Here is a 23,216-nt window from a genome sequence, read left to right on the forward strand (position 1 = left end):
CCCCGCCTGCCTGAACAGCCCTGCCTACCAGAACAGCCCGCCTACCCGGCAGCCCCGCCTACCAGAATAGCCCGCGCCTACCCAGAAGCCCCTCCTACCTGAACAACCCCGCCTACAGGGACAGGCCCGCCTACCCAGCAGTCCCACCTACCAGAACAGCCCCGCCTACCCAGTAGCCCCACCTACCAGAACAGCCCCGCCTACCAGAACAGCCCGCCTACCCGGGAGCCCCGCCTACCCAGAAGCCCCTCCTACCTGAACAACCCCGCCTACCGGGACAGGCCCGCCTACCCGGCAGCCCCACCTACCTGGGCGATGGCAAACTGGTCGTAGAAGGCAGAGTTGTCCACGTTAAGCTCCAAGTTGATGTCCTGGAGCTCTTCGCAGCTGAAACAGCAAGGCGCGGGGTGGCAGGTGACGTCAGGACACGGGGCATGGGGAGCGGCATGCAGCACCCCCAAACGGTGAGGCAACTGTCCTAGCCCCAAAGGCTTCATCCCTGACCCCCTCCAACAAGAAGCTTCTGCTCCCGCTCCTCCCCATCCCTATCGCTGTCTTCCAAGCCCTCCACGACCAAGTCCGGCCCAGCACTCAGCCCAGGCCTCTGCCCGCGAGGGCAGCACAGGGCGGGATCTCCAGGGCCGGTGCTGTGTAGCCATATCCGGCCCTGCAGGGTGAGTGCGCTGGGCCTACGTACCCCCTCCCCCCACACACATTCGGCTTGGATCCCCCTCCAGGGTGTGGGAGGTGCCCTACTTTCACTGAAGGGGGTGTTAAGGCCAAGGGGGCGGGTCCCGGGAAGTCCCTGGCCAGGTGTGCACAGGTGGGGGCACAGGCAGGAAGGACAAAACCCCGAGCTCAGAATGGGATTCATGCGCCAAGACGTCGGCTGGGGGCAGTGGGGGTGGGTGGGGCGGGGCCCAGGCCCACCTGTGGGACACGGTGCCCTTCTCGGTGATGGCATCACACCACATGGTGAAGCCCACGCTCACAATGGTGCTGGCGATGAAGACGAGAAAGACCACAGAGGCGCTGACCAGAAGGTTCAGGAAGGCGTAGAGGAAGGAGCTTCAGCAAAGGACGGGAGGGGACAGTCACCACGCGCCACCACCAGGGTCCCCCTAACACCCCAGCAGTGCCAGGAGACAGCTGGAGTGTGGGCCCGATAGGGTGACAGGGCCCTGTGGGGCCGCCAGGACCACCTTCCCGTCCCTCACTGTCCCTCACCCCGAAGTCCCATGCTGACCCCAGGCTGCCCAGCCCAACCTCCCGGAGACCCAGCGTGGGGACATGTGTCAGCACTGCCTTCCGGAGGAGGCAGAGCCAAGACTGAACCCCAGGACGTTTGGTCTCAGAGCGTCAGGACCAGCGCGTGCGGACAAAACAGGACGCCCTTCCCAGGCCGTTCCTGACGCGGCTGCCCTGAGGCCACGTGCCCACGTGGTCATCGACGCCGCTGGCCTGCACCTGCGTCGGGAGCTTGTGGTGTGACCCCGCCCTCATCTCCCCACTGCACCCTAAGGCCCAGCTGTGCCCGGGGAGGGGGTGGGGGACGCAGGAGGCAGGGCCAGGAGGACAGAGCTCACTCGGGCTCCACCCGGACACGGCCCCACCAGGGTGCCTACATAGGACACCAGCGTTTGCTCTCCGGCCAAGGGGGGCGTGTGGCTGGGGCCCGGCAGCCCACCCCGCCAGACGCCCCTGCCCCACTACCCGCCATCTCCAAATCGCCCCCTGGAGACTCAGAGTCCCGGGTCTGGCTGAGCCTGGGGACCTGTAGGGTGGGGGGACAGGGACGCCCTCAGGGGGGACGGCAGCCCCGGCCACACCTACCACGTGGACATCTGTCCATCGACACATGGAGTCTGAGGGGTGAGATCGACCCAAACTGGCTTCACAGAGAACACATCCTGGAGGTCTCAGCCGGGGCCCCAGCCAGGAAATCGTGAAAGCTGCTGTCAGATGCGGTGGCTTCCCCCGGGACGAAGGCGGATGCACGCACCGTCCATTTTGCACTTGTCCCCGCCTGCACCCGCCACGCACTGACTGAGCACCCCCTCACCCTGTGCTGGGCCCTGAGGACAAAGAAATAACCATGCCCCGGTCCTGGCCCCGGGAGGCACCCCAGCCTTGGGCGGGCGATCAACCGCGGCCAGCAGCACATCCAGCAGGGCCAGGGCTGGGGGCGTGAACAGGAGGCCGGAGGCCCGAGGCTGCAGTCCCAGAATCATAGCCAGCGGGTCTGCGCCCACGTTCACACGGATGCGCGGCACGTCAGCACCACTCCCAGCTGACCGGGGCCATCGTCAGGGCCGTGACCGGACAGCTCAGTGTCCAGGTCACGCGTGTTTGGGGCGCAAACCTCCCTGTGTTCGACTCCCGGCGCGGCCTGAGCCAGCCGGGCGTTTCGTCGTGGGTGGGTGGGCTCTGCGCCCCCTGCCCACTGCAGACGGCCCGAGGGCTGCTGAGTTCCCCGACTCTGCAGATCATTGCCTCTCCATCCTCTGCCCAGGGGGCTGTCCCAAGTAGACCACAGCAATGACCCCTCTCCCCGGCTCCTGGTTGAGCCCAGCCAGTGGGAACCGGGCAGGGGGTGGAAGGAGAGGCAGTGAGTGTTCATCCCCAGGCCCCTGCTGGGGGGGACGTGGGGAGGGGGGATGCCCCCTGGGTGGCCGTCCCTCCACTGAAGGTCATCACGTCTCTTCCGGTGCCTGCAGCCAGAGGAGGTGACAGGGCCGTCGCAGGGCCCACGCCTGGCCCACATCCTCGTCTCTGCCGACCGCCCTCCTCAGGTTACCCTCACGTATGTGAGCCTGAGCATCTGTTCCCAGCTGGGACCCCGACAGACAGCTCCAGACCGCAAAATCCACCTGGCCCTGGGCGCTCTGAATAAGAGGCCCAGAGTTACAAAGAGGGGTATGTTGGGGCCAACCCCGCCTCCGAGGCTGTCACTGGGGACAGCAGCGTGTCAGCTCCAGCCACCTCTTTGCCAGCGGGGTGACCTTCAGCAAGTCACTTTCTGCGCCTCAATTTCTCCCTCTGTAAATTGGGCAGCAAGAGCCCCCCACTGGGTCACTTTGGAAACTGAGGGAGCCTGCGTGGGCAGGGGGCTTCCTCCTGAGCATGAGCACCCCCTCCCTCCCCGGGACAAGCCTCCACCCGCCGCCAGAGCCCTGGGCTGGCGCACCTGCAGCCCTGCGCGTGGGGCTCGGCCTGTGGCCGCGGAGACGGAAGCATGGGAGCAGCATCAGCCACCAGATGCAAGGAGCCGATGGCTGGGGGCCAGCTGTGCCCCCTGTGGACCGCGTGGGGCTAAGCAGGGCTCGGAGAGTCCACGGGGGGCCCTCCTTCCCGGGAGCGAATGCTCCAAGGAAAGCAGAGGCTACCCAGAGCCTACACCCCGGCTTTGGATGGCCACTCCACTCCAGCCCAGGAGAATGAACAGGTCCCGGGGGGCCAGGACCGAGCGTCCACAGGCGGAGCAAAGAAGCCGCCCGCCTTGGGCACGAAGGCCGGCTCCCTAGGTGCCCGCCACCTGCCGGCAGCCTTTCACCATCACACCAGGCACCCTGCCCTGCAGGTGCCCGGCATCCCGGATGAGCCAGCTGCTGCCCTCAGCAGGACTTCCTGGAAGAGGGGGGTATGACCAGGGTGCAGAGGATGGGTTTGCTGGGCAGTCCCCAACCTCAAGTCCTGCTCCCCCTCATGGGGGGCTGACATCCCCCACGTCCGGCACCAAATTCTAGAGAGGCACACCCGGCTCGGCGGTGCTCCCTGTGTGGCCAAAACCACCCCCAGGGAAGCCTGCTCAGCCTGAGACACAGCTCCCACTCCCTGGGGGGTGGGAACAACATAACCTTCCGTAGCCAGAAACTTCCAGCCGCATCCGTGTTAAACAGGCACAATTGGGGGCTCTCCTCCCATGACAGGAACACGGAGTCCCCGAGCCATCAGACAGGGGAGGGTGTGGGGCTGCGGTCATCCCAACAGCCTCCTCCTACTCCCCAAGTCCATCTCTGGCTCGTACCATGGAACCTGTCTGGGCTGCAGAGTTCTGAAGAACTGGGTGTGTCCAGAGCCTCATTCGACTCGGCCCTCAGAGTCCACAGTGCCCCCCCGCCCCGCCCTGCTCCCCAAGGACCCATCAGCCTGCGGCCCTAAACAGGAAGCTCGGCACACACAGGGTTAAGTCCATCTTTCTCCTCTCAGGGTGCCAGGCCGGATGTGCTGTCTCCATGGTGACAGTTATCCGGAAAGCCCTGGGAGCATTGCAGGCTGGGGGACAAGTGTGGGCAGGCAGATGGGTTGTTCTGACCCAGCACTCCCCAGCCGTGGATCACAAACCAAGGCCACCTGCACCCTCCACTGCCCTGGGCCACCCCCCCAGGCCTGTGACCCACCCAGGCCTCGCCCAGTGTCCCCAGCCAGCAAGCACCCGAGGAAGCCCCAGGGGCCTCTGTTTCACAGGCCCCTTCCTTCAGCCACAACCAGGATGAAGCCTCCTGCAAGCTGTCCCCACCCTTAGCCCTTTATTCTCCTGGGCACAAGCTGTCCAGGGCCCCACTCTGTCCAGGGACATACCGTACGTGAGGAGGGAGCTGGCACCATGGACAGGGTCTAGCTCAGGCGCCAGGGACCCGGCCCCGAGCCCTTTCACACAGCCCAAAGGGCAGGGCTCTGCCCTGGGTCTCAGCAGGGTCCTGGCTGGTCTCTGAACGTGGACTCCAGAGAATTAGTGTGCACACAACCCCGAAGCAGACCCCAAGGCTGACAGCAGCAGTGATGTCCTTGATGAGCTGGACACCCTGAGGGCCCTCACCACCCCATGAGCTCATTCTAACCACCCTTCCCAGCCTCCTGTGTGTCCCGAGTCCCCTACTGTCCCAGCACCCGCTCGCCTGCTCTACACGGCTGGACTGACACCTGAGCCGGGACCGGCTTCTCCAGGCCCCCATCTTGCCTGCCCATGAGGCAGGCCCAACCTTTCTGGGGGCCCAGGACTCGGCACAGCAGGCCTGCAGGGCTGACCCCTCGGCCAGACTATGGATCTGAAGACCCCAGGGCTGGGGGAGTGGCTGCGAGGGAGCAGACCTCACACGCAGGCCTCCTTTCCATCTTCATTCAACAAACGCTAATCTGTGACTCCCAAGGTCAGCCCTGAGCACACAGAACCTGCCTTGGGTTCATCCAGCCCCGGGGGCCCCTCAGACGGAGCCACTCCTGGGTATCCATCAGGGGGAGCTCTGGCCTCGTCCTACCACCAGACCCGGATGAAGGCTTGGCCCTTGGACAGATGTCACAGTGGGCTGGCTGCCGAGGGCCCCTCGTCCCTATAAGACAAATGGCCTAAAGGTGTTCAGGGTCTGGCCGGTGAGGGCCTGCAAGCAGGCAGGGCCCGGCCTCTGGGGCTCACAGCAATGTGGGGTTCCAGAGCCCCAGGGACCCCCAGAGACTGGGAGCAGGGCGGGGAGGGCTGAGAGCCCCAGAGCCTGTGGGAAAGAAATCTCGGTCACTCAGACGGGGCAGCAAATCTAGGGACAGCAGTAACAGCAGCTTCTGTCCTTTGTCAACTCACAGCTGTAACGGGGGGTCTCGTGAGGGTGCTTGTCTTACAGGGACGAGGTGGGACGATGGGCCTGTGCCCACTGCCCCCAGCCTCCCGGATGGCAGGGACCTCGGCTCCCCTACCCTGCTGGCCGTCCTCTCCTCCTCAGACCCTGTCTCATATGCAGAGAGGCTTCCCCTGTCCCCATATGCACTGACTACGGTAACACCCAAGGTCGGCAACATGCATGCACGTGACCCCTGAAATCCCTCCTGGGGACACCAGCCGTCGAGTGGGTTGAGGGAAGTTAAGAGGCCTGTGGCAGGACAGGATGGCCCCCTGGACTGGCCTGGGCTCACCGGGGCAGAGTCCCAGCCCCACAGCGCGCCCGCCCCCCCCCCCACCGCCCCCAGAGGCCTGCCCAGGCTGACACGCGGCTTCCCGCAGACCCTGAATCCAGAAACAGTGATGCGCTGAGCTGTGCCCTGACAACGTATGTCCAAGTCTTCGCCTCAGGACAGGTGCCTGTGACCTTAACTGGAGACGGAGTCTTTGCATGTGTCATTCAGCTAAAGACCTCAGGGTGAGGTGCACCTTAAATCCAATGACTGGTGTCTTTATAAGAAGAAGGGAAGAAACAGAGAGAGAAAAGAGGCCACGTGAAGACAGAGACAGTGACAGGAGCGGCAAAGCCCCGGCCAAGGAATGTCAAGGGTTGTGGGCAGGCACCAGAAGCTGGCCTGGAAAGGATTCTCCCTCCAGAGGGAGCCTACCCTGCCAGCCCCTTGATCTCCGACCCTCGGCCTCCAGACCCGTGGGGGAATAAATTGTTTGCGGCCTCAGTGTCTGTGATCTCTGCTGCACCAGCCCCGGAGACCCACACGTGTGTGTGTTGCTGGACCTCACCCTCCTCCGAGTGTGTCAGCCCCCACGCTGGGCTCTGCCTCGGCTGCTCGGGTCCTCTTTACCCTGCCACCCTGTCATTCCTCCCTGGCCCCTCTGAGGGCTCTCCAGAGTCCCTGCTTGAGCCTTCTACCCGCTCGGCCTCTCAGAGCAACAACTTCTCTCTCACGTCCCCGAAAGAAGAGAAAAGCCCCCCAAACTGCCAAAGAGTGATGTGTGGAGGCCAGTGGGGGGGGGGGGGGGTGGGCAGAGTTTGGGAGAAGGCCAGGATCTCCCCTGTGGATGTGAGGGCAGGCAAGGGGCAGGAGTGGCCTCCTGGGAGCACAGCACCGCAGTCCACGGCAAGGGGTGTGGTGGGTCCACAGAGGGTCCCACAGGCTGGAGGTGCCTGGAACGCTACTGGCTGAGGACCCCAGGTGAACCACATCCCACTCTCTCACATAATTGTGCCAGGGCAGGGAAAGGTGAAGGGGGATGCGGAGGCCAGGAGGGAGGGAGGCCTCAGGGACCTGAGGCTCCCGTCTTACAACCCCAGCCAAGGTCCGAGCACTGGCCGTAGACCCAGAGAGGGTTCCCTCTGGCCTTTGCCCCACCACCATCCTTCCCAGGAGGATGGGGGTAAGGGGAGGACTGCCCCGTCTGCCTGATCAACCACCAGCCTGGCCTGGTCCCTCCCCTCCACCAGAGGAGCACCCAGGCCCAGACCCGCTAGGCGCTGTCGCAAAGCACTGACGATGTGGGCCCGGCTGAGCCAGCAAGCCAGGGAGGGCCCAGGGCGGCTCCGAGATGACAAGGCAACATTTGCGCCCCAGGGGCAGGGGCGGTAAATGCCCAGAACGAGAGGTGACGCACACTCGCACACTCGCAAACTCGGGGAGGGAAGCACCGGCCTTGGACGGAGCGCGAGTGACCCTCGGGGTCCCGGGTTCTGCGCAGACAAAGGGCAGTTGGCACGGAGGCGGGGAGCTCCGAGGGCTGACATTTTAGGGCCTGCGAGCTCCCGGGAAGAGGGAGGGGCCGTGGCTCCTCCTCGAGGGGGGAGGGCCTGGGGGGCGCTGCGGGCGCGGCAGGGACGCCGTGCGGGGGCTGAGGGCTGCGTCCGCCAGGCCCCCACTTACCCCTCGTGTCCCTTGCACAGGAAGAAGAGCGTGCGCCAGGCGTGCGCGGCGGCGAGCAGCAGCGAGAGGAGGCTGGCGAGCAGGCTGAAGCGGCAGGCGGCCGGCGGGCCCCACTCCTGCACCGTGAAGCGCTCGCGCTCCTGCACCGTCAGGTTGGCGCTCAGCCACATGCCCTCGGTGAACAGCAGGCAGCGGCCGCGGAAGTCGTGGCCGTTCTCGGACAGCGGCACCACCACCACGAAGCTGAAGAGGAAGGCCAGGAAGTAGCAGACGCACTGCGCGAAGAGGAAATTGTTGAGCGCCATGGCTGGCCCGGGCGCGCCCAGGAAGCGGCCGGCGGAGGCCGCGGGGCCGGGCAGGCGGCGCGGGGCGCGGGGCGCGGGGCGCGGGCCGGGCCGGGGCCGCGCGGGAGACTGCGCAGTGGCGGCGCCGGCGGGTCCCGCGCGCCCCGCCCGGGACGCGTGCGCAGCGGCCGGGCGCGGGCGGCGCCTGCGGTCAGCACCACGGACAGCTCCGGGCGGCCCGCGGGCCCGGGGGACCGCGCGGGGCGTGTGCGGACGCAGGGAGGCGGGCGCGGGGACGCTGGCGCAGGGATGCGCGCGCGGAGCGGAAACGCAAGGGGGACCGGGCGTGTTGCTAGGTCAGCGTACGGGAGGCTGGACTCTGCCGTTACTGGCACCAGGAGCTACCTGGGTGGGCCTCACATGGGCTGCCTGTGTCTCCAGTCCCCCGTGAGCCTTAAGGAAAGAAGGCTGAGAGGTCCAGGAGGGATGTGTCCGAGATGCCCACAGCGCTGGGTGGGAGTCAGGTTGCAGTCCAGGCCGGAATGATTTTTTTTTTTTTTTTTTTTTTTTTTTTTTTTTTTTGCTCCAGGGTCCTGGAGTGACAGAGGTCATCTGCGGAGAGGTGGGGGATGGTGAGGCCTGGGTGTAGGGAGGAGGGAGCAGTCTGTGAGCCATATTTGCGTTTCTCCAGCACCTCACCCTCAGAGGGCACATCTGTTATACCACCTGACACAAGTAGGGCCCTGAGTTGATATTTGTAGGATAAATAATGAATGCCCCGAGCACCTCATTAACACAGCCTTTGCTGAGACGGAATCTGCTGATGCATTAATTAATAGAATTAATGCCTTGTCTGCTTCTCTTAAAGACTAAGTCACGTTTAGTCCAATTCCCAGAGTGAGGAAGCTCTAGCCTTGCTCTTTCTAAAAGAAATTGCCAAATGGTTTAAATTACATCAGCATTTTTGTTGCAAGCTCTAAAAAAAAAAAATCTCTTTTATTGCCAAAGTAATATGTGCCTTTTTTTTAAGTCAAGCAATATAGATATAAATAAAGAAGATAACGTGTCCTCATTCCCCCGTCCCACCCTTTCACACTACCAGGAGTAACCACATTTCTAGAGATTTTGCTAGGCAACTAAACGCACACCAACACACACAATTTACACACATGCTTCATAGTATACATGCCATTCTGCAGGCCGACCCTTTTAGTCCACAATACATCATGGACATTATTCCCTGATTGCACATAAAGGTCTATTTTATTCTTCTTAATAACTGCATAGCCCTCTATAATAATGATGATTCCACAATTTGCTTAACTATTCCTCTTTGAATGGGTGTTTAATTCGCCAATATCTGCCATTTCAAATGCTGCTGAGTGAACATTCTTACGTATATAGGCTCGTGTACTTGTGCAGGTGTTTCTCATAAAGGAAACTCCTGGAAGAGGAATGGCTACATCACAGGGTATGCACATGTTAAGTGTCGACAGAAATTGCCAAACTGGTCTCTGAAAATGTTGTGCGAATTTACTCTCATGTCCGTGTCCTAGACACCTTCTCCAAAACTGAGAAATACCAGTTGTCTTAAAATTCTGTCAGTGTTACGTGGAAAACAATATCTCATTGGTTGTACGTAAACTCGGATTCTCCTTATCGTCATGAGGTTGAACATCCTTTCTTATGCTTGCCACCATTTGTAACGAGTCTTCTGTGAATTGCACGTTCCGTTTGCGTTCACTTTAATTTTTTTTTAAGCTCATTTATTTATTTTGTGAGAGGGGGAAGGGCAGAGAGAGAGGGAGAGAGAGAATCCCAATCAGGCTCTGTGCTGTCAGCATAGAGCCCGATAAGGGTCTCGAGCCCATGGGCCATGAGATTATGAAACCAAGAGCCAGACGCTCAACCGACTGAGCCACCCAGGCGTCCCTATTTACGGTCACTTTACAGCATACATTGAAGACCAGCCATGGGCTGTGACAGCAACCCTTTTCCTAGAGAATTCACTCAGGGTTTCTGCTATGATGGAGCACCCCAATCCAAGCAAAGGGAACCCACTTAGGAAATTCAGCTCCCACACACCCACACGCACCTGGGGCAAGAGTAGAAATCCCATCCATCCGTTATCTGGTGGGTTGACGGATTTGAACATATCTGTTACACTTGAGGGTTTGGCCAAAACAAATGAGACCATGACAATGAAGAAGGAAGTGGCCAGTGGGAAAACTCTAGGCTAAATTGTAAAGATTATTAAGTTTCTACATTTTAAAAGGTACAAGACCCTGGCATTTTTAGAGATGAGTTCTATTTAACTTTCAAAAGTCAAGGAATTCTCTTGTTATTGAAATAATTTGAAGCTATAAAAAATACAGAAAACTCATTTTTTAAAAAATTCACTTCTTAAAAGTTGGCATTACATTAATGCTAAAGCATCATTAGAAGAGTGAGCCAAAGAAAGGAGCAAGAAATTTTAAAATATTGGCATATTGAATACAACTCGACATGGCAAGAAAATTTTAAACACGAACCAGTTACATTTATCACAAACGCAAGAATAGCTTGGCTTTATGAAAACTATCCACAGTTTATCACATCAACAAATAAAGGAAAAAATCCAGGGTTTTTTTTGTTTTCTTTTGTTTTGGTTTGGTTTGGTTTGGTGTTGTTTTTTTTTTTTTTCTTTTGTCAAGAGATACCTAAAAGGCATTTCATACAATGGAATGGCTATTCATTATTTAAAAAAAAAAAAAACTGTGTAAGACAAGAAGAAAATTGCCTAAATATGATAAAGACTACCTTAAAATAATATCAAAAATCTGCAACTACTTTCATAAGGAAAAAGGATGAGAATTCTCACATTACAACCATTACTGACAATTTGCTTGGCAATTCTACCTAATGAAACAAGTCAAGAAATTAAAATATGCAGTCTATCTAAGGGGTGCCTGAGTGGTGCAGTCAGAGCATCCGACTCTTGATTTCAACTCAGGTAATGATCTCACAGTTGTGAGTTCAAACCCCACATCAGGCTCTGTACTGACAGTGTGGAGCCTGCTTGAGATTCTCTCTCTCTCTCTCTCTCTATCTCTCTCTCTCCCTCTCTCTCTCTGCCCCTTCCTATGCACTCTCTCAAAATAAATGAACAAACTTAAAAAAAAAATTTAAAGATACTCTCCAAAGAATATTAGAATTTGCAATTTTATACAATGACTAGATATAAGATAAACATACAAAATTTGGGGCGCCTGGGTGGCGCAGTCGGTTAAGCGTCCGACTTCAGCCAGGTCACGATCTCGCGGTCCGTGAGTTCGAGCCCCGCGTCGGGCTCTGGGCTGATGGCTCAGAGCCTGGAGCCTGTTTCGGATTCTGTGTCTCCCTCTCTCTCTGCCCTTCCCCCGTTCATGCTCTGTCTCTCTCTGTCCCAAAATAAATAAACGTTGAAAAAAAAAAAAAAAACATACAAAATTCAACCCCGGGGTGCCTGGGTGGCTCAATTGGTTAAGTGTCCGACTTCGGCTCAGGTCATGATCTCATGGGTCGTGGCTTCGAGCCCCGTGTTGGGCTCTGTGCTGACAGCCCGGAGCCTGGAGCCTGCTTTGGATTGTGTCTCCCTCTCTCTCTCTGTCTCTCTCTCTCTCTCTCTCTCTCTCTCTCAAAAATAAATAAACATTAAAAAAATTCAACACCCTTTCTCTGGTATCTTAGGTCAGGTTCTCTGGGAAATTGACTCTACGACTCTGAAATTTACATGCAGCAACACACGTGATGAAGCAGGTCACAGACCCCGGCGCAGGGAGCAGCTGTACCCGAGGCCTCAGCCACCACCACGGGGAGTTCTGAGAGTCAGACGGTCCCTGGGAAAGGTCCCAAGCTGAGGCAAGGAGACCATGTCTATTCTCTCACATTTTCCGGTGAAGGGATGTGGCCTTGGGGAGGATGAGTTCCGTTGGGTGAAGCGGCTGTCTTCGGCAGAGGGCAATTTCTAGAGGGAGTTGTGGTTGTGGGCAGATGGCAGCCAACATCTCTGGGGGCCGAGCAGTAAGTGCCTCTGTCCTGAAGGGGGGGCTAGTGACACACCGCGGCATTCAGTCCTCGGGCAGCCCAGGGCTACCAGCGGCATGTAGGAAGTTCCCGTGGCTTGGGAACAGCTTCTCTCAAGCTCTACTCTTCGGGAACGTTTCCCGTCGCCTCCCCTTGGGGGCCAGAATCAGAGGTGGGGCTCTGCTCCCACAAGCCTCTCTCTTGTGACTTTTCTCAGGTAAAGGCCAGCAGAATCCTGCTCCCGCGGCTCACCTGTCACTCTCTGCTGTGACTGTTCCCGACCCACTTCTCCGTTCTCACTGGCGGCCATGAGCTTGTGCTTTACTGGGTCAGACCCGCGGCTAGGCGCATGCCCGTGCAGGGCGCGCTGGCCAGCCGGGAGCTGCTGCGTAGGTGACATTCAATTCTCCTCTGTAGCCGGCAGGGTCTTGCTCCAGAACCCTAGTGTCTACACTGTGATGATCCCATTGGCTTTATCTTCAATTCCACACAGCATCTTCCCCACTATAAACACCTCTAACACCGTAGGCATAAGATCTGCCCGTTTGAATGTCCCAAGGGCTGTTTGTACCATAGCTTTGCATTTCTACAGGGTCTCGTCCTGCTCTGGGACCCGACCTGGGACTCTGGCAGTCCTCCGTGTCACTCAGATACTGAGAGGTGGAAGAAGCGGGCTTCAGAGCCCAAAGAGCTCTCTTCCTTCTTGCTGATGGCAGGTGCAGAATGCAGTGATTTGTGCTTTTCTTCATAGACAATGTCCCAGCATGCTAGCCACCTGAAAGATGCCGGTGTGGTGGGATCCTGAGTCCTGCAGAGCTCACGCATCTTAACACGGCCTCCAACACACCTGCCACTTCTCGTCCCGTCCGCTCAGATTAGAATGCTGTCACTGATACGGTGGCCGGTGTGACGGTGTGAAGCATGCCCAGATGGCTGTGTCCTCTCAAGTACATCATGACAGGACAGGAGAGTTAACACAGCCCTGGGGCGGGACTGAGTGAACGCTGTTGTTCCTCCCACACGAAAGCAAACCGTTTCTGGTGGGGGTGGAAATGAACATGTGCCAGATCGACCACCGAATGTCGTGTATGGGGGCGGGGGGGGGGGGGGTAGGTTATTCTGCTCCGCAAAGACAGCACATCTAGAAAGGAGGCTGCATTCAGACTTCCGCTTGGCTGTGCTTGTGGGCATCCCCCTGTCCCCCTGTAGAATGTGCCCAGTTCACACAGGCACCAGGCTGGTGACGCTGGTGACTCAGGTGGGGATGCGGGGACCACCCCCTGCCCCCTCTTGGTCTTCAAAGTGGCTCTCGGCTCTGCCCCTCCCTCCAGGATTTGAGATTGCTTCTGGTTTACTCTCTCGGTGGGTGCGGGGGTGACTTCCAGACGCTTGGCTGGCCTTTCCCTCCAGGAAACAAAGTGCAGGTTCTTCCAACTACGTGTGTACATTTCCAACCATTTATACTCTCGGGAACCTAGTAAATGACCACAGGTGACTCAGAGCCCAGAAGTCTCTCTACCACCTGGGCGTCTGCCAGAGCAAGCAGGCCAAGATGACACCGTGCCCCGTGAGCATTAGTCTCAACCCAAAGCCTGTGCCAAACCGTCCTCGAAATGTGTGGCCATGTCCTCTCCCCCTCGAAGGTGCCTGAGCAAACGGCTGAGATACTGTCAGGAAAGGACGGGGAGTCGGCACCCAAACGTGGGTCTCAGTGTGGCCGGCCCCGTCCTGCTCCGGCCAGTGGGTTCTGCTCTGTAACCTGGCTCAGGTCTGGAAAAGGGACCTTTCCTGCAGCGGAACGTGACGTCGTGTGGGGGAGGGGCTGCCTCGGGCTCATCCGCTGTCACTCCCCCGGAGGCTGTCTGTCCCCGGAGACACCAGACAGATCACCTATCTCTGTGGCTCTCTGCCACTGGGACACGGCTGCCCTCGCCCGCACACACCCCATCCCGCACCGGTGCGTCTTCTCTGCGAGCCGCGGGTCCCCAGGGCACGCTCGCTCTGCACAGCGGTCCCACTGCCCGCGGGGGGAGTGCGGCAGACCCCCTCCCAGATGCCCCACCACCTCCAAGCAAGACGCTAAGGGCTGAACCAAAGATGTCGTGCAGTCCTAAGCCCCTGGGGCCCTCAAAACGTGACTTTGTTTGGAAATAGGGATGGCCTTTACAGAGGTGATCAATCAGAATGAGGTCACCAGGGTGGGCCCTCAGTACCACGACCGGTGTCTCGTCAAAGGTAGGAACTGCAGACAGGCCCGCGCGCAGGGAGTCGCCTTGGGAAGACAGAGGCAGAGGTCACCTCGGTGCGGCCTGGAGCAGCCCTGCCCACACCCTGGCCTCCGACTTCCTGCCTCCAGAAGTGGGAGCCCGTAAACGCCTGCTGTTTACGCCTGCTCTTTGCGCCCGCTGTGGGGGACTTTGCTTCGGCAGCCCCGGGACGCTGATCCCCCAGGGAGGCGCCTGCCTTTAGCGGGTGGGGGGCACTTCCGTGGGGTCGCGAGGACCTGGGGCTGCAGTCTCTGAGCTGGCGCCGGTCTGGCCCCCGGGGAAGCGGTTTGGGCCGGGTCCCTGCAGGGAGGGCTGCGTGCGCTGGGCTCAGTGGCTGGGAAAGGAAAGGAGGAAAGCGAGACGGGCAGAGGGGTGGCGACCTCCACTGACCCTGCGAGCCTCTGGCCTTCATGGCCACGTGCTGACCGGTCACAGAAGCGGCCACCCTGGGACGGGGGCTTTACCTAGGTCAGGGGCCTGAGGAGAGGGCAATGCCCGGGGCCACTAGAGGAACGAGTACTTCCCTTCTGAGGCACGGCTGCTACCGAACCGGATGCTGGGGGTGGGGGGGCTTGCCAAGGTCGAGACCCGTCTCCTCCGGAGCTCTGCTGCCCTCAGAATCAAGGCCTGAGCCTGGACCCCGCTGTCTCTGCTCTCTTCTCCTAGGCTGCTGTCACGCCCGTCACACACATGCTATGCATGCACGTCCTTCTCCGAGAGCACCTGCCCCACACCGGCATCTGGTCCCACCCTCTGTACTTCCTGTGCCCCCCACCTGTCCAGCTCCCGAGTTGGGGCACCAACCAGCACATTCCCTTCCCCTGGTGCCCACCTGATGCGGTGGGGCTGTCACCTCTCCACCAGCCACCAAGATGGAGACGCTGGCAACCAGCCCACCGGTGGCCCACGGCCAGAATCCCACATTCGGTCTGCGTCCCAGGACCCCCCACCCAAGTCAAATTCTGGGAAACAGACGCTGGGCTTTGAACTCCGCGGGCAGGAGGACGGGGGGGCAGGGGGAGGGTCCTCTTGGAACAGCACCTGTGAAGTGACCAAGAACAGCAAGACTGAGCCACCTGATGACACAGCAGCGGCAGAGAACTGATCCCACGGCGATGACCCTTCCAGATCGTCCCAAACTGGGGCCTGGATCTTTGTATCCCCAAGTTGGCTGCCTCCCCTGGGAGGAGTCAAAGCCTGAGAGGAGGTAGTTATCTCCCGGAATCGCCAAGGGGGTTGCAGCTGGCGGCCAGCAGCAGGGGAGGGAGTGGGCACCTAGGTCCTGCCGGGGCTCCGCATGGGTCTGCCCAGCGTCCCTGGCAACAAACCCCCACGGGAGGCGCAACGCACTCACTCTGGCCGCAAGACCCGTGAACCGGAGAGGATCGCACGTGACAGGCAGCCAGCGCTCCAGATGGAAGGGACACAGGGTCGCTGGGGCACATGGAGCAAGACAGCGAGCGCGTGGTGAGACACCCAAGGTCGGGGTGACGTGCCTGGGTGACGTGTCTAACTGCCACCGAAGCGCCAATCTTTTCCAAAGGAAACCGGCCAAGTCCTGTTTTTAATGACCAGATGTAGCTATTTTAAGGGCTAGTCATAAAAGTGAATACACGATGATTGCTGGAAATTTTTGCAAAATGTTAAGGTTCACCATGAAGCCATGCTGACTAGCAAAGACGTGGTGAACAGGAGAAAGCAGCAGAATGGACCAAAACCCAGTTCAAGTGCACATGGGAACTGGCCTGGGACAAGTGGCCTCTCTGTCCTGAGGGAGGGAGGGCTCCCTTCACAAGGCTGGGGTGCAGCGGAACCACCATCGGACAGAAAACACCTTTAGCCCGTACCTCAAACCGATACAAAAATAAACTCATCATGTTTTAAAAGGCCAGGAAGCGAAACAAACAAAAAAATTAAGAGAAAAAAAATTTAAGAGTCTACTTGCATAACTTTAGGTAAGGGTGACCTTTCTAAGCAAGACAGGGAGCCCAGTAACAATAAAGGAAAAGACAGAAAGACTAGACCATATACAATCGTAAATCCTCAACGGCAAATAAACTATGTGAGTGTCAGAGTCACAAGACAAACAGTAGATAGGACGAAAATATTTGCAGCCCACGTAAACGGGCACGCTTTAATCCCCCAAAAGTACAAATGAGCTCTGGCAAATTGACACGTAAAGGGAGAGGGATGATTCACGAAAGTGGAAACGCAGGCATGAATATCAAAGATGCTCCGTCTCTGTGGCAGAAGCAAATCGAAACGGAAATGAAATGCGGAAGCTTCACAAGGTTGGTTGTGTGTGCTCCTGGCCGGGAGACGCCGTGGTGGCTGGGCCGGGGACCTCGCTGTCCCTCTGCAGGGCAAACTGTGAGCCCCGGGACACGTCCCCTGACCCCGCTCTGACACTTCTCAGAAGCTGTGGTTCAGCAGAAAATCTTCCTTCGTGGGGACATACGTACACGAGTGCTTATTACGAAGACCTGTGCGTGCAAAAAACGGAAATAACCAGCACGTTTATAAACCAGGGAGAGGAGTGGCTGGGTGGCTCCGTGGGTGAAGCATCCAACTCTTAGTTTCGGCTCAGGTTCCTGAGATCACGCCCCACATCGGGCTCCGCACTGACCTCACAGAGCCTGCTTGGGACTCTCTCTCTGCATCTCTCCTGCTCGTGCTCTCCCTCTCTCTCTCAAAATACATAAACAAACAAAACTTTTAAAAAATTACTATAAATCAGGGAGAGGTTGAAGAAATTCTAGTAGCTCCTTAGGAGATGGGAGATCACACAGCATCAAACAGGAGGCAGGGCTGTGGGTACTGGCTTGAAAGGTTGTCACCGAGTTAAACTGAAAAGCAAAGTGCAAAGTAACGTGTGTAGTATTATCCCTTTTTGTACACAAAAAGTATGGCTATGTGCTTGAATGCTTGTGCAAGAGCCCAGACAGAGAAAGAAGTGCCACTTGCTGCCCCTGGGGGACAGCAGAGACAGCAGCTGCCCGTGTCCAGTCTGTTTCCACGACTTTGGCCCACAGCTACCCAATACTGCTGTGATTTGAAAGAAGGCTCTGGAAGTTAGAGACAGTCGGCATGGTGTTTACGTCAGCAGCTGGACTCCCGCGGCAGCTGCCCAGGCACCGCGAGGACAGGGCCAGGACGCTGTGTGGCGTGCACAAAAGTCCGAGAGCCCAGCCTCATCCTGGCCCGGTGGCCGACTGCCGGGAGCACTCACCTCGCTGGGCCTTGGCTTCCTCATCTGCAAAGTGGGACGATAACAACCCCCACACTGGGCCAGGCGTCCACCGGGGGCTGCTGCAGGGCTGTTCTGAGGTGATGGGAGGTACAGGGGCTCCTCCGTCTCCCTCCCGTGGGCCATCCCCGCATGGCTGCTCCATTACAGGCCCTGAGCCAGGCACGGGTCCTGCCCTCCAGGACCCCCAGGACTTCCAGCTACACGAAGGCCATGGGAGCCGCAGGTACTGATGGCAGAGGCAGCAGAGACTCCGAAAACAAGCCCAGACCATCACGCGTCTGCTTCGTGCCATTTTCTCTGCTGGTATTGAGGATGCACATAAGAAAGGGTCATATAGGAAAGAAGATGTCTTTCCTCCTGAAAGGTTGCTGAGGACACAGTGCTTATTCGTCATCCCACTCACTGTGTAGCAGCTGAGTACTACCTGACAGACACCTCTCAGCGTAGGGAGGGAAACAAGTGTATCACTCTGGAAGGGCTGCTGAGATGGTAGATGGATGGAGGGGGGCGGGGGCGGGGGCATAAGGAGCCATCCAGTTTTACATGGATGAAATGAACTGATGCATCAGTAGGTGGTTTGACAAATGGATCAGAGGGTGGGCAGATTGGTCAGTGGATGCATGGATGGATGGATGGATGGGTGAATGGATGGATGATTGGATGGATGGATGGATGGATGGATGGATAATTGACTGGTTGGATGACTGGATGGATGGATGGATGGATGGTAGATAAGTAGGTGGATAGGTGGGTGGATGGATGGACAGATGGACAGGTAGATGGGTGGGTGGATGGATGGATGGATGGATGGATAATTGATTGGTTGGATGGATGGATGAATGGATGGTTTGATGAGTGAATGGATGGATGGATGGATGGATGGATGGATGGATGGATGATTGGATGGATGGATGGGTGGGTGGATGGATGGATGGATAATTGATTGGTTGGATGGATGGATGGATGAATGGATGGTTTGATGAGTGAATGGATGGATGGATGGATGGATGGATGGATGGATGGATGGATAATTGACTGGTTGGATGACTGGATGGATGGATGGGTGGATGGTTTGATGAGTGAATGGATGGATGGATGGATGGATGGATGGATGGATGGACAGATGGACAGGTAGATGGATGGGTGGATGGATGGATGGATGGATGGATGGGCAATTGATTGGTTGGATGGATGGATGGGTGGATGGTTTGATGAGTGAATGGATGGATGGATGGATGGATGGTAGATAGGTAGGTGGATAGGTGGATGGATGATGGACAGATGGACAGGTAGATGGGTGGGTGGATGGATGGATGGATGGATGGGCAATTGATTGGTTGGATGGATGGATGGATGGATGGTAGATAGGTAGGTGGATGGATGATGGACAGATGGACAGGTAGATGGGTGGGTGGATGGATGGATGGATGGATGGGCAATTGATTGGTTGGATGGATGGATGAATGGATGGTTTGATGAGTGAATGGATGGATGGATGGATGGTAGATAGGTAGGTGGATAGGTGGATGGATGGATGGACAGATAGATGGGTAGATGGATGGGTAGATGGAAGGATGGATGGATGGATGGATGGATAATTGGTTGGACCATTGGATGGATGGAAGGATGGATGGTTGGGGGACGAAAGTGGATAGGAGAATGGCAGGAAGAATGAAGGATGAACAAAAGTATTGAACGAGCAGTAGGGGTGGATGGATGGGTGGGTGTGTGAAGAGGCAGGTGGATGAGACTGCAGATGAAGAATGAGTAAAAAATTTGGGCGGCCACACTTTGGTTCTGAAGAGCTCTCACAGAATGATATTCATGGCCTTTTGAGTTTGCTATTTTGGGGTGTGGACTTCAGCACTGCCAGCTCAGAAACACATATTTGTGGGTTCACCATGAGTGGGGCCAGTAACCACACCATAACCAGATTCAGATGGCTGACATAGCAAACCAGAGTGTCAATGTACGAATATACCCAGACAGGGGACTGTCAGCAGGACGAGAACACCAGGCATCCGTCCGCGAAGGGCGCTGGCTCCCAGTCAGCAATCCCACGGGAGAAGGCGTCTTCAGAAGGCATCTTGTAGAGCATGGACTCTGATGGGGAGTGAGATCACTGGCGTGATCATGAGCTCGGGCTAAAAGGGGCTGATGCCTGCGTGTCCCAGTAGTATCCACCTGCCCGGGTGACTGGAACATTCGAGCCCAAAATGGGGCTGCAGGGGTGCTCGCTCGCCCTCGACCATGCCGGGAAGGGCACAGCCGACGTGAACCTCTGGGTCTGCTTCTGTGGCTCCAGCTGCCTTTCTGCTAACACTTTACTTCTCTGAGCCCGTGTTGTTTTTTTTGCCGGCTCTGCTCGTTAAGAATCTTAACCCATCGACTTTCGGTTTTTTTTTAATTTTTTTTTCAATGTTTATTTTTATTTTTGGGACAGAGAGAGACAGAGCATGAATGGGGGAGGGGCAGAGAGAGAGGGAGACACAGAATCGGAAACAGGCTCCAGGCTCTGAGCCATCAGCCCAGAGCCTGACGCGGGGCTCGAACTCACGGACCGCGAGATCGTGACCTGGCTGAAGTCGGACGCTTAACCGACTGCGCCACCCAGGCGCCCCCGACTTTCGGTTTTAAAAAATGACCTCAGCCTGTCCATTTTCCTCTTGGTAACACTTTTATAGTCCATTCGCTTCTTTGATTTCTGGGGGGCATCTCCTATCACGACTACAAATTTATAAGTTTCTCTTGGCTTCGCGTATGTTTTCATCCTGTTTCACTCGATGAACCGTGTGCCTTCTTTATGAGCTGTTCTGTTTGCCAAGTTGAAACCCCCCGTGCTTTTCATCCCTTTTAAATATTTTGCCTTAAACTCTATTTCGTACGACGTAAATGTAATGAGGACTGCTGACTCCGTGGTGGCATTTTTCACAGATTTTCTTCAGCCTTTTAGTTTGTAATATCCTAGCTTCCTTTAACGGTTTCACAATATTTTGTTTGGAATTTGACATTTATGTCCCTTGAATCTGAAAGCCTAACCCATCGGCACATATCATCATTACTGGTAAAAGGAAATCTTACTCTGTATTTTCTGTTTTATCTGTTTCCTGTCCCCTTTCCCATGTTATTTTAGAGAAAAGGTTCATCTTATTCCATCTTTGGCTTAACTGGCTTTGAAATATTTACATCCCGTTTCCAATCTTCTCTTGGTTGCCGACAGGCTCACCAAACACAGACTTCAGCTTGTGTTTTCCTGATGGTGTCAAGCCTCAGTCAGGACATCCTTCCAACGAGACGATCACATACCCTCCTTCCTTCCGGTCCTGGAATGTCCCTCAAGCCCCCCACGTTCCTCCCACCAGGGCGTCGGTGCCAGGGTGTGAACCATCTTTCACGAGCGATGCTGGGGCTTACACTTCCGCACCTGCACGACTGGAGGCACAGCCCTGCCACAGCCCTGCCACCAGAGAGGGTCCACGGAGAGAGCCCGCAGACGGCACGTCACAGGTCCCAGTGATGACATCGTCACCGTCACCGCCAGCTCCCGGCTCCCCTCTCTTCCTCCCAGGGAGCGTCTTCCAGGGACCGTGGAAAGCTTCACTTTCCGTTCACACATAAATCACAGGTTTTCTGAGGATTTCACCTCTGAACTGGCAAGATTCTGCTGTCCTGGTGTGTCCCCGCCCCCCAATACTGGGAAGACAGGTGTCCATCTGGTCCCTGTTCCTTTTCAATAATCTGGGTGTGTCCTCCCCACCCAGCCCACATCGGAAGCCCTCTGGATCTTCTCTGTGGCTGGGATGATCCACGTTGCACTCTGATGGGTCGGGGGGGGGGGGCCAGTCTGGGTTCTGCTGGTTTGTATTTACCTGCGTGGCATCCGGTGGGGCCGGCGCCTGTGTTTAGCCCCAGAAACGTCCATAAAGCCTTCCCGTACCTCTCCCTGGAATCCGAGTAGATGGGTACAGGGACTTTGGGGTCTGTCTTCACACCTCCGGGGCACCTGTGCCTCCCCACTCCTCCCTGCGTGCCGCTCCCAGCTCACCGGCCCCCCCCCCATGGCATGTCCGTCCTCCATGAGCCCATCTGGGAAGACATTAGATTCCTAGACCTCTCCTTGTCTCTCTGGAACGCTGGCTGCCTCACTCCTCTTGAGGAGGCCGGCTCCTTCGGTCCTGATTCACTCTCTCTCCTGGTGGGGATCGTCCCGGAAACTGGGTGACGCCTGGCTGTGACACCAGCTTTGCAGCCGTGCTGCCTCGGGAGGGCACCTGCTGTGTCTGTTTGCCATGACCCTTGGGCGTGACAAGGACCCCTCCTTGACCGAACTTGAGTCGGCCTCCTCCAAACCCAAGCCTCGTCCTTGGCCAGCTGAGTCCAGTTTCACAAAGACTAAACCCGTGTCTCCAGAATCCTCCACCTCAGGTGCCGGTCAGGCCCTTCGTCCTCCCGGCAGTGCTCCACTCATCCCCTCCCCCGCCGCTCTCTGTCTCGCAGAGTCCAGCCCTCTCTCCCCTGCTGCAACAGTCTTGAACAAAGTCTTCCCCTTGTGGCTAAGACTTAACTTCCTCGTGTCTTTGCTCAGTAGGAGAGCAGGCCAGGCCTGGCCGGCACTCTTTCCTTCCGGCTGGGGAGGGCTGTTCCTGCCCCCAGGGCCACCGGAAGCCAGGACAGGCCCTGTGTCTTTGAACTAAGACCAGGCCAGGGAGGAGAGGCAGGTGGAGAGCGGCCCGATGGGCCGGCACTGCAGGGGTTCTGTGCCCCTTCTGCGCCCAGAGTGCCCCACACCCAGGGACGGCCGGCTCCCTGTCCCGGGGAGATGTCCCCACTCGCCCTTGGTACCCGCAGCCACAGAAGGGGTGTGGAACCCATCTCCCATCTCCAGCTGTGGGGGCATCTGGCCCCGGGGAGGGGGTGGGTACAGGGCTGAGGGCAGGGAAAGCAAGTTCGGGGAACTTCTGCCTTTCATCTGGCACTTCCGCTTTTAGAAGAAACATGTTATTGTCTCAGGAAAGCAAGAGAAGCACCAAAACTAACAAATTATCACGCCCTACTATGCGAAGGCCCCGGTTGCAAGGCAGCAAATTTGTGCACACAGGCAAAGAAATTGTTCCTGAAAAAACGTGCAAATTGCTACGTGGCTGCATGTAAATGAACCGCTAATTGCTTTCTGCAAACAATATTTATGCAAATGGCCCCACACCCTGCAAAGCTGCACACGCATTTACATTTGTCACAACCCTGCTTTCATCAGGACTGCCCACCAGCCCAGCGAGGGGAGCCCCGCCCCACATGTTCACACCTTGCCCTCTGCGCCCCCTCCTGGGGCCTCCGCCTGTGACAGCGCCCTCCCCTGCGAGGAGGAGAGCTCGGGTCGAGTCCCGCCTCCCGCGGGAAGGCCCCGTTCTGTCGGTTCCGTCCGCTGGTCCTGCTAGAGTGGGCCACACGCCCCCATCAGCGAATTCCGCAGACGACCACGAACTTGGGGAAAGTCTGGCGTGTCTGGATTTTTCTAAGATGTAAGGGCGTTCTGAGAATCGGGAAGAGAAGGAGGCCCGCAGGTAGCAGAGGAAAACTCACAAGCAAGATGAACAATCACAGAAAACACGATGGGCTGATTCCGACGCATGTGAGAAGGAGCTTGAAATCACTCATAGTGAAGAAACACACGTGGAATCGGCCCTAAGGAGCCCTCTGGGCGCCCAGGGAGGGGGGAACCTGCCTGGGCCTGCGTCACCCGTCGCCCGAGTCACCCCAGCGGCCGCCAGAACCCGTGCTGAACAAGAGGGACAAATAAAGCCACAC

General features: G+C 57.4%; 1 protein-coding gene across 2 annotated transcripts in view; it reads right to left on the reverse strand.

The window, feature by feature from the left end:
* The window catches only part of TMEM179 (transmembrane protein 179), a 65,359-nt gene extending 57,257 nt beyond the window's left edge, over positions 1-8,102 (reverse strand). Inside the window, exons 1-3 of one of the 2 annotated variants that reach the window (XR_006704236.1) lie at positions 7,567-8,102; positions 931-1,068; positions 309-387 (exon numbers count right to left, since the gene is read on the reverse strand). Coding sequence is in view for 1 of the 2 variants with exons in the window: in XM_045448430.1 (XP_045304386.1) it covers positions 309-387; positions 931-1,068; positions 7,567-7,871 (522 nt within the window). In the remaining variant the exon portion in view is untranslated. The remainder of the gene's footprint in view (positions 1-308; positions 388-930; positions 1,069-7,566) is intronic. The other variant, XM_045448430.1, reaches the window with a different exon arrangement.
* Positions 8,103-23,216: the final 15,114 nt, after the last annotated feature.

This window comes from Leopardus geoffroyi, chromosome B3 (assembly GCF_018350155.1).
Source record: "Leopardus geoffroyi isolate Oge1 chromosome B3, O.geoffroyi_Oge1_pat1.0, whole genome shotgun sequence".
NCBI lineage: Eukaryota > Metazoa > Chordata > Mammalia > Carnivora > Felidae > Leopardus > Leopardus geoffroyi.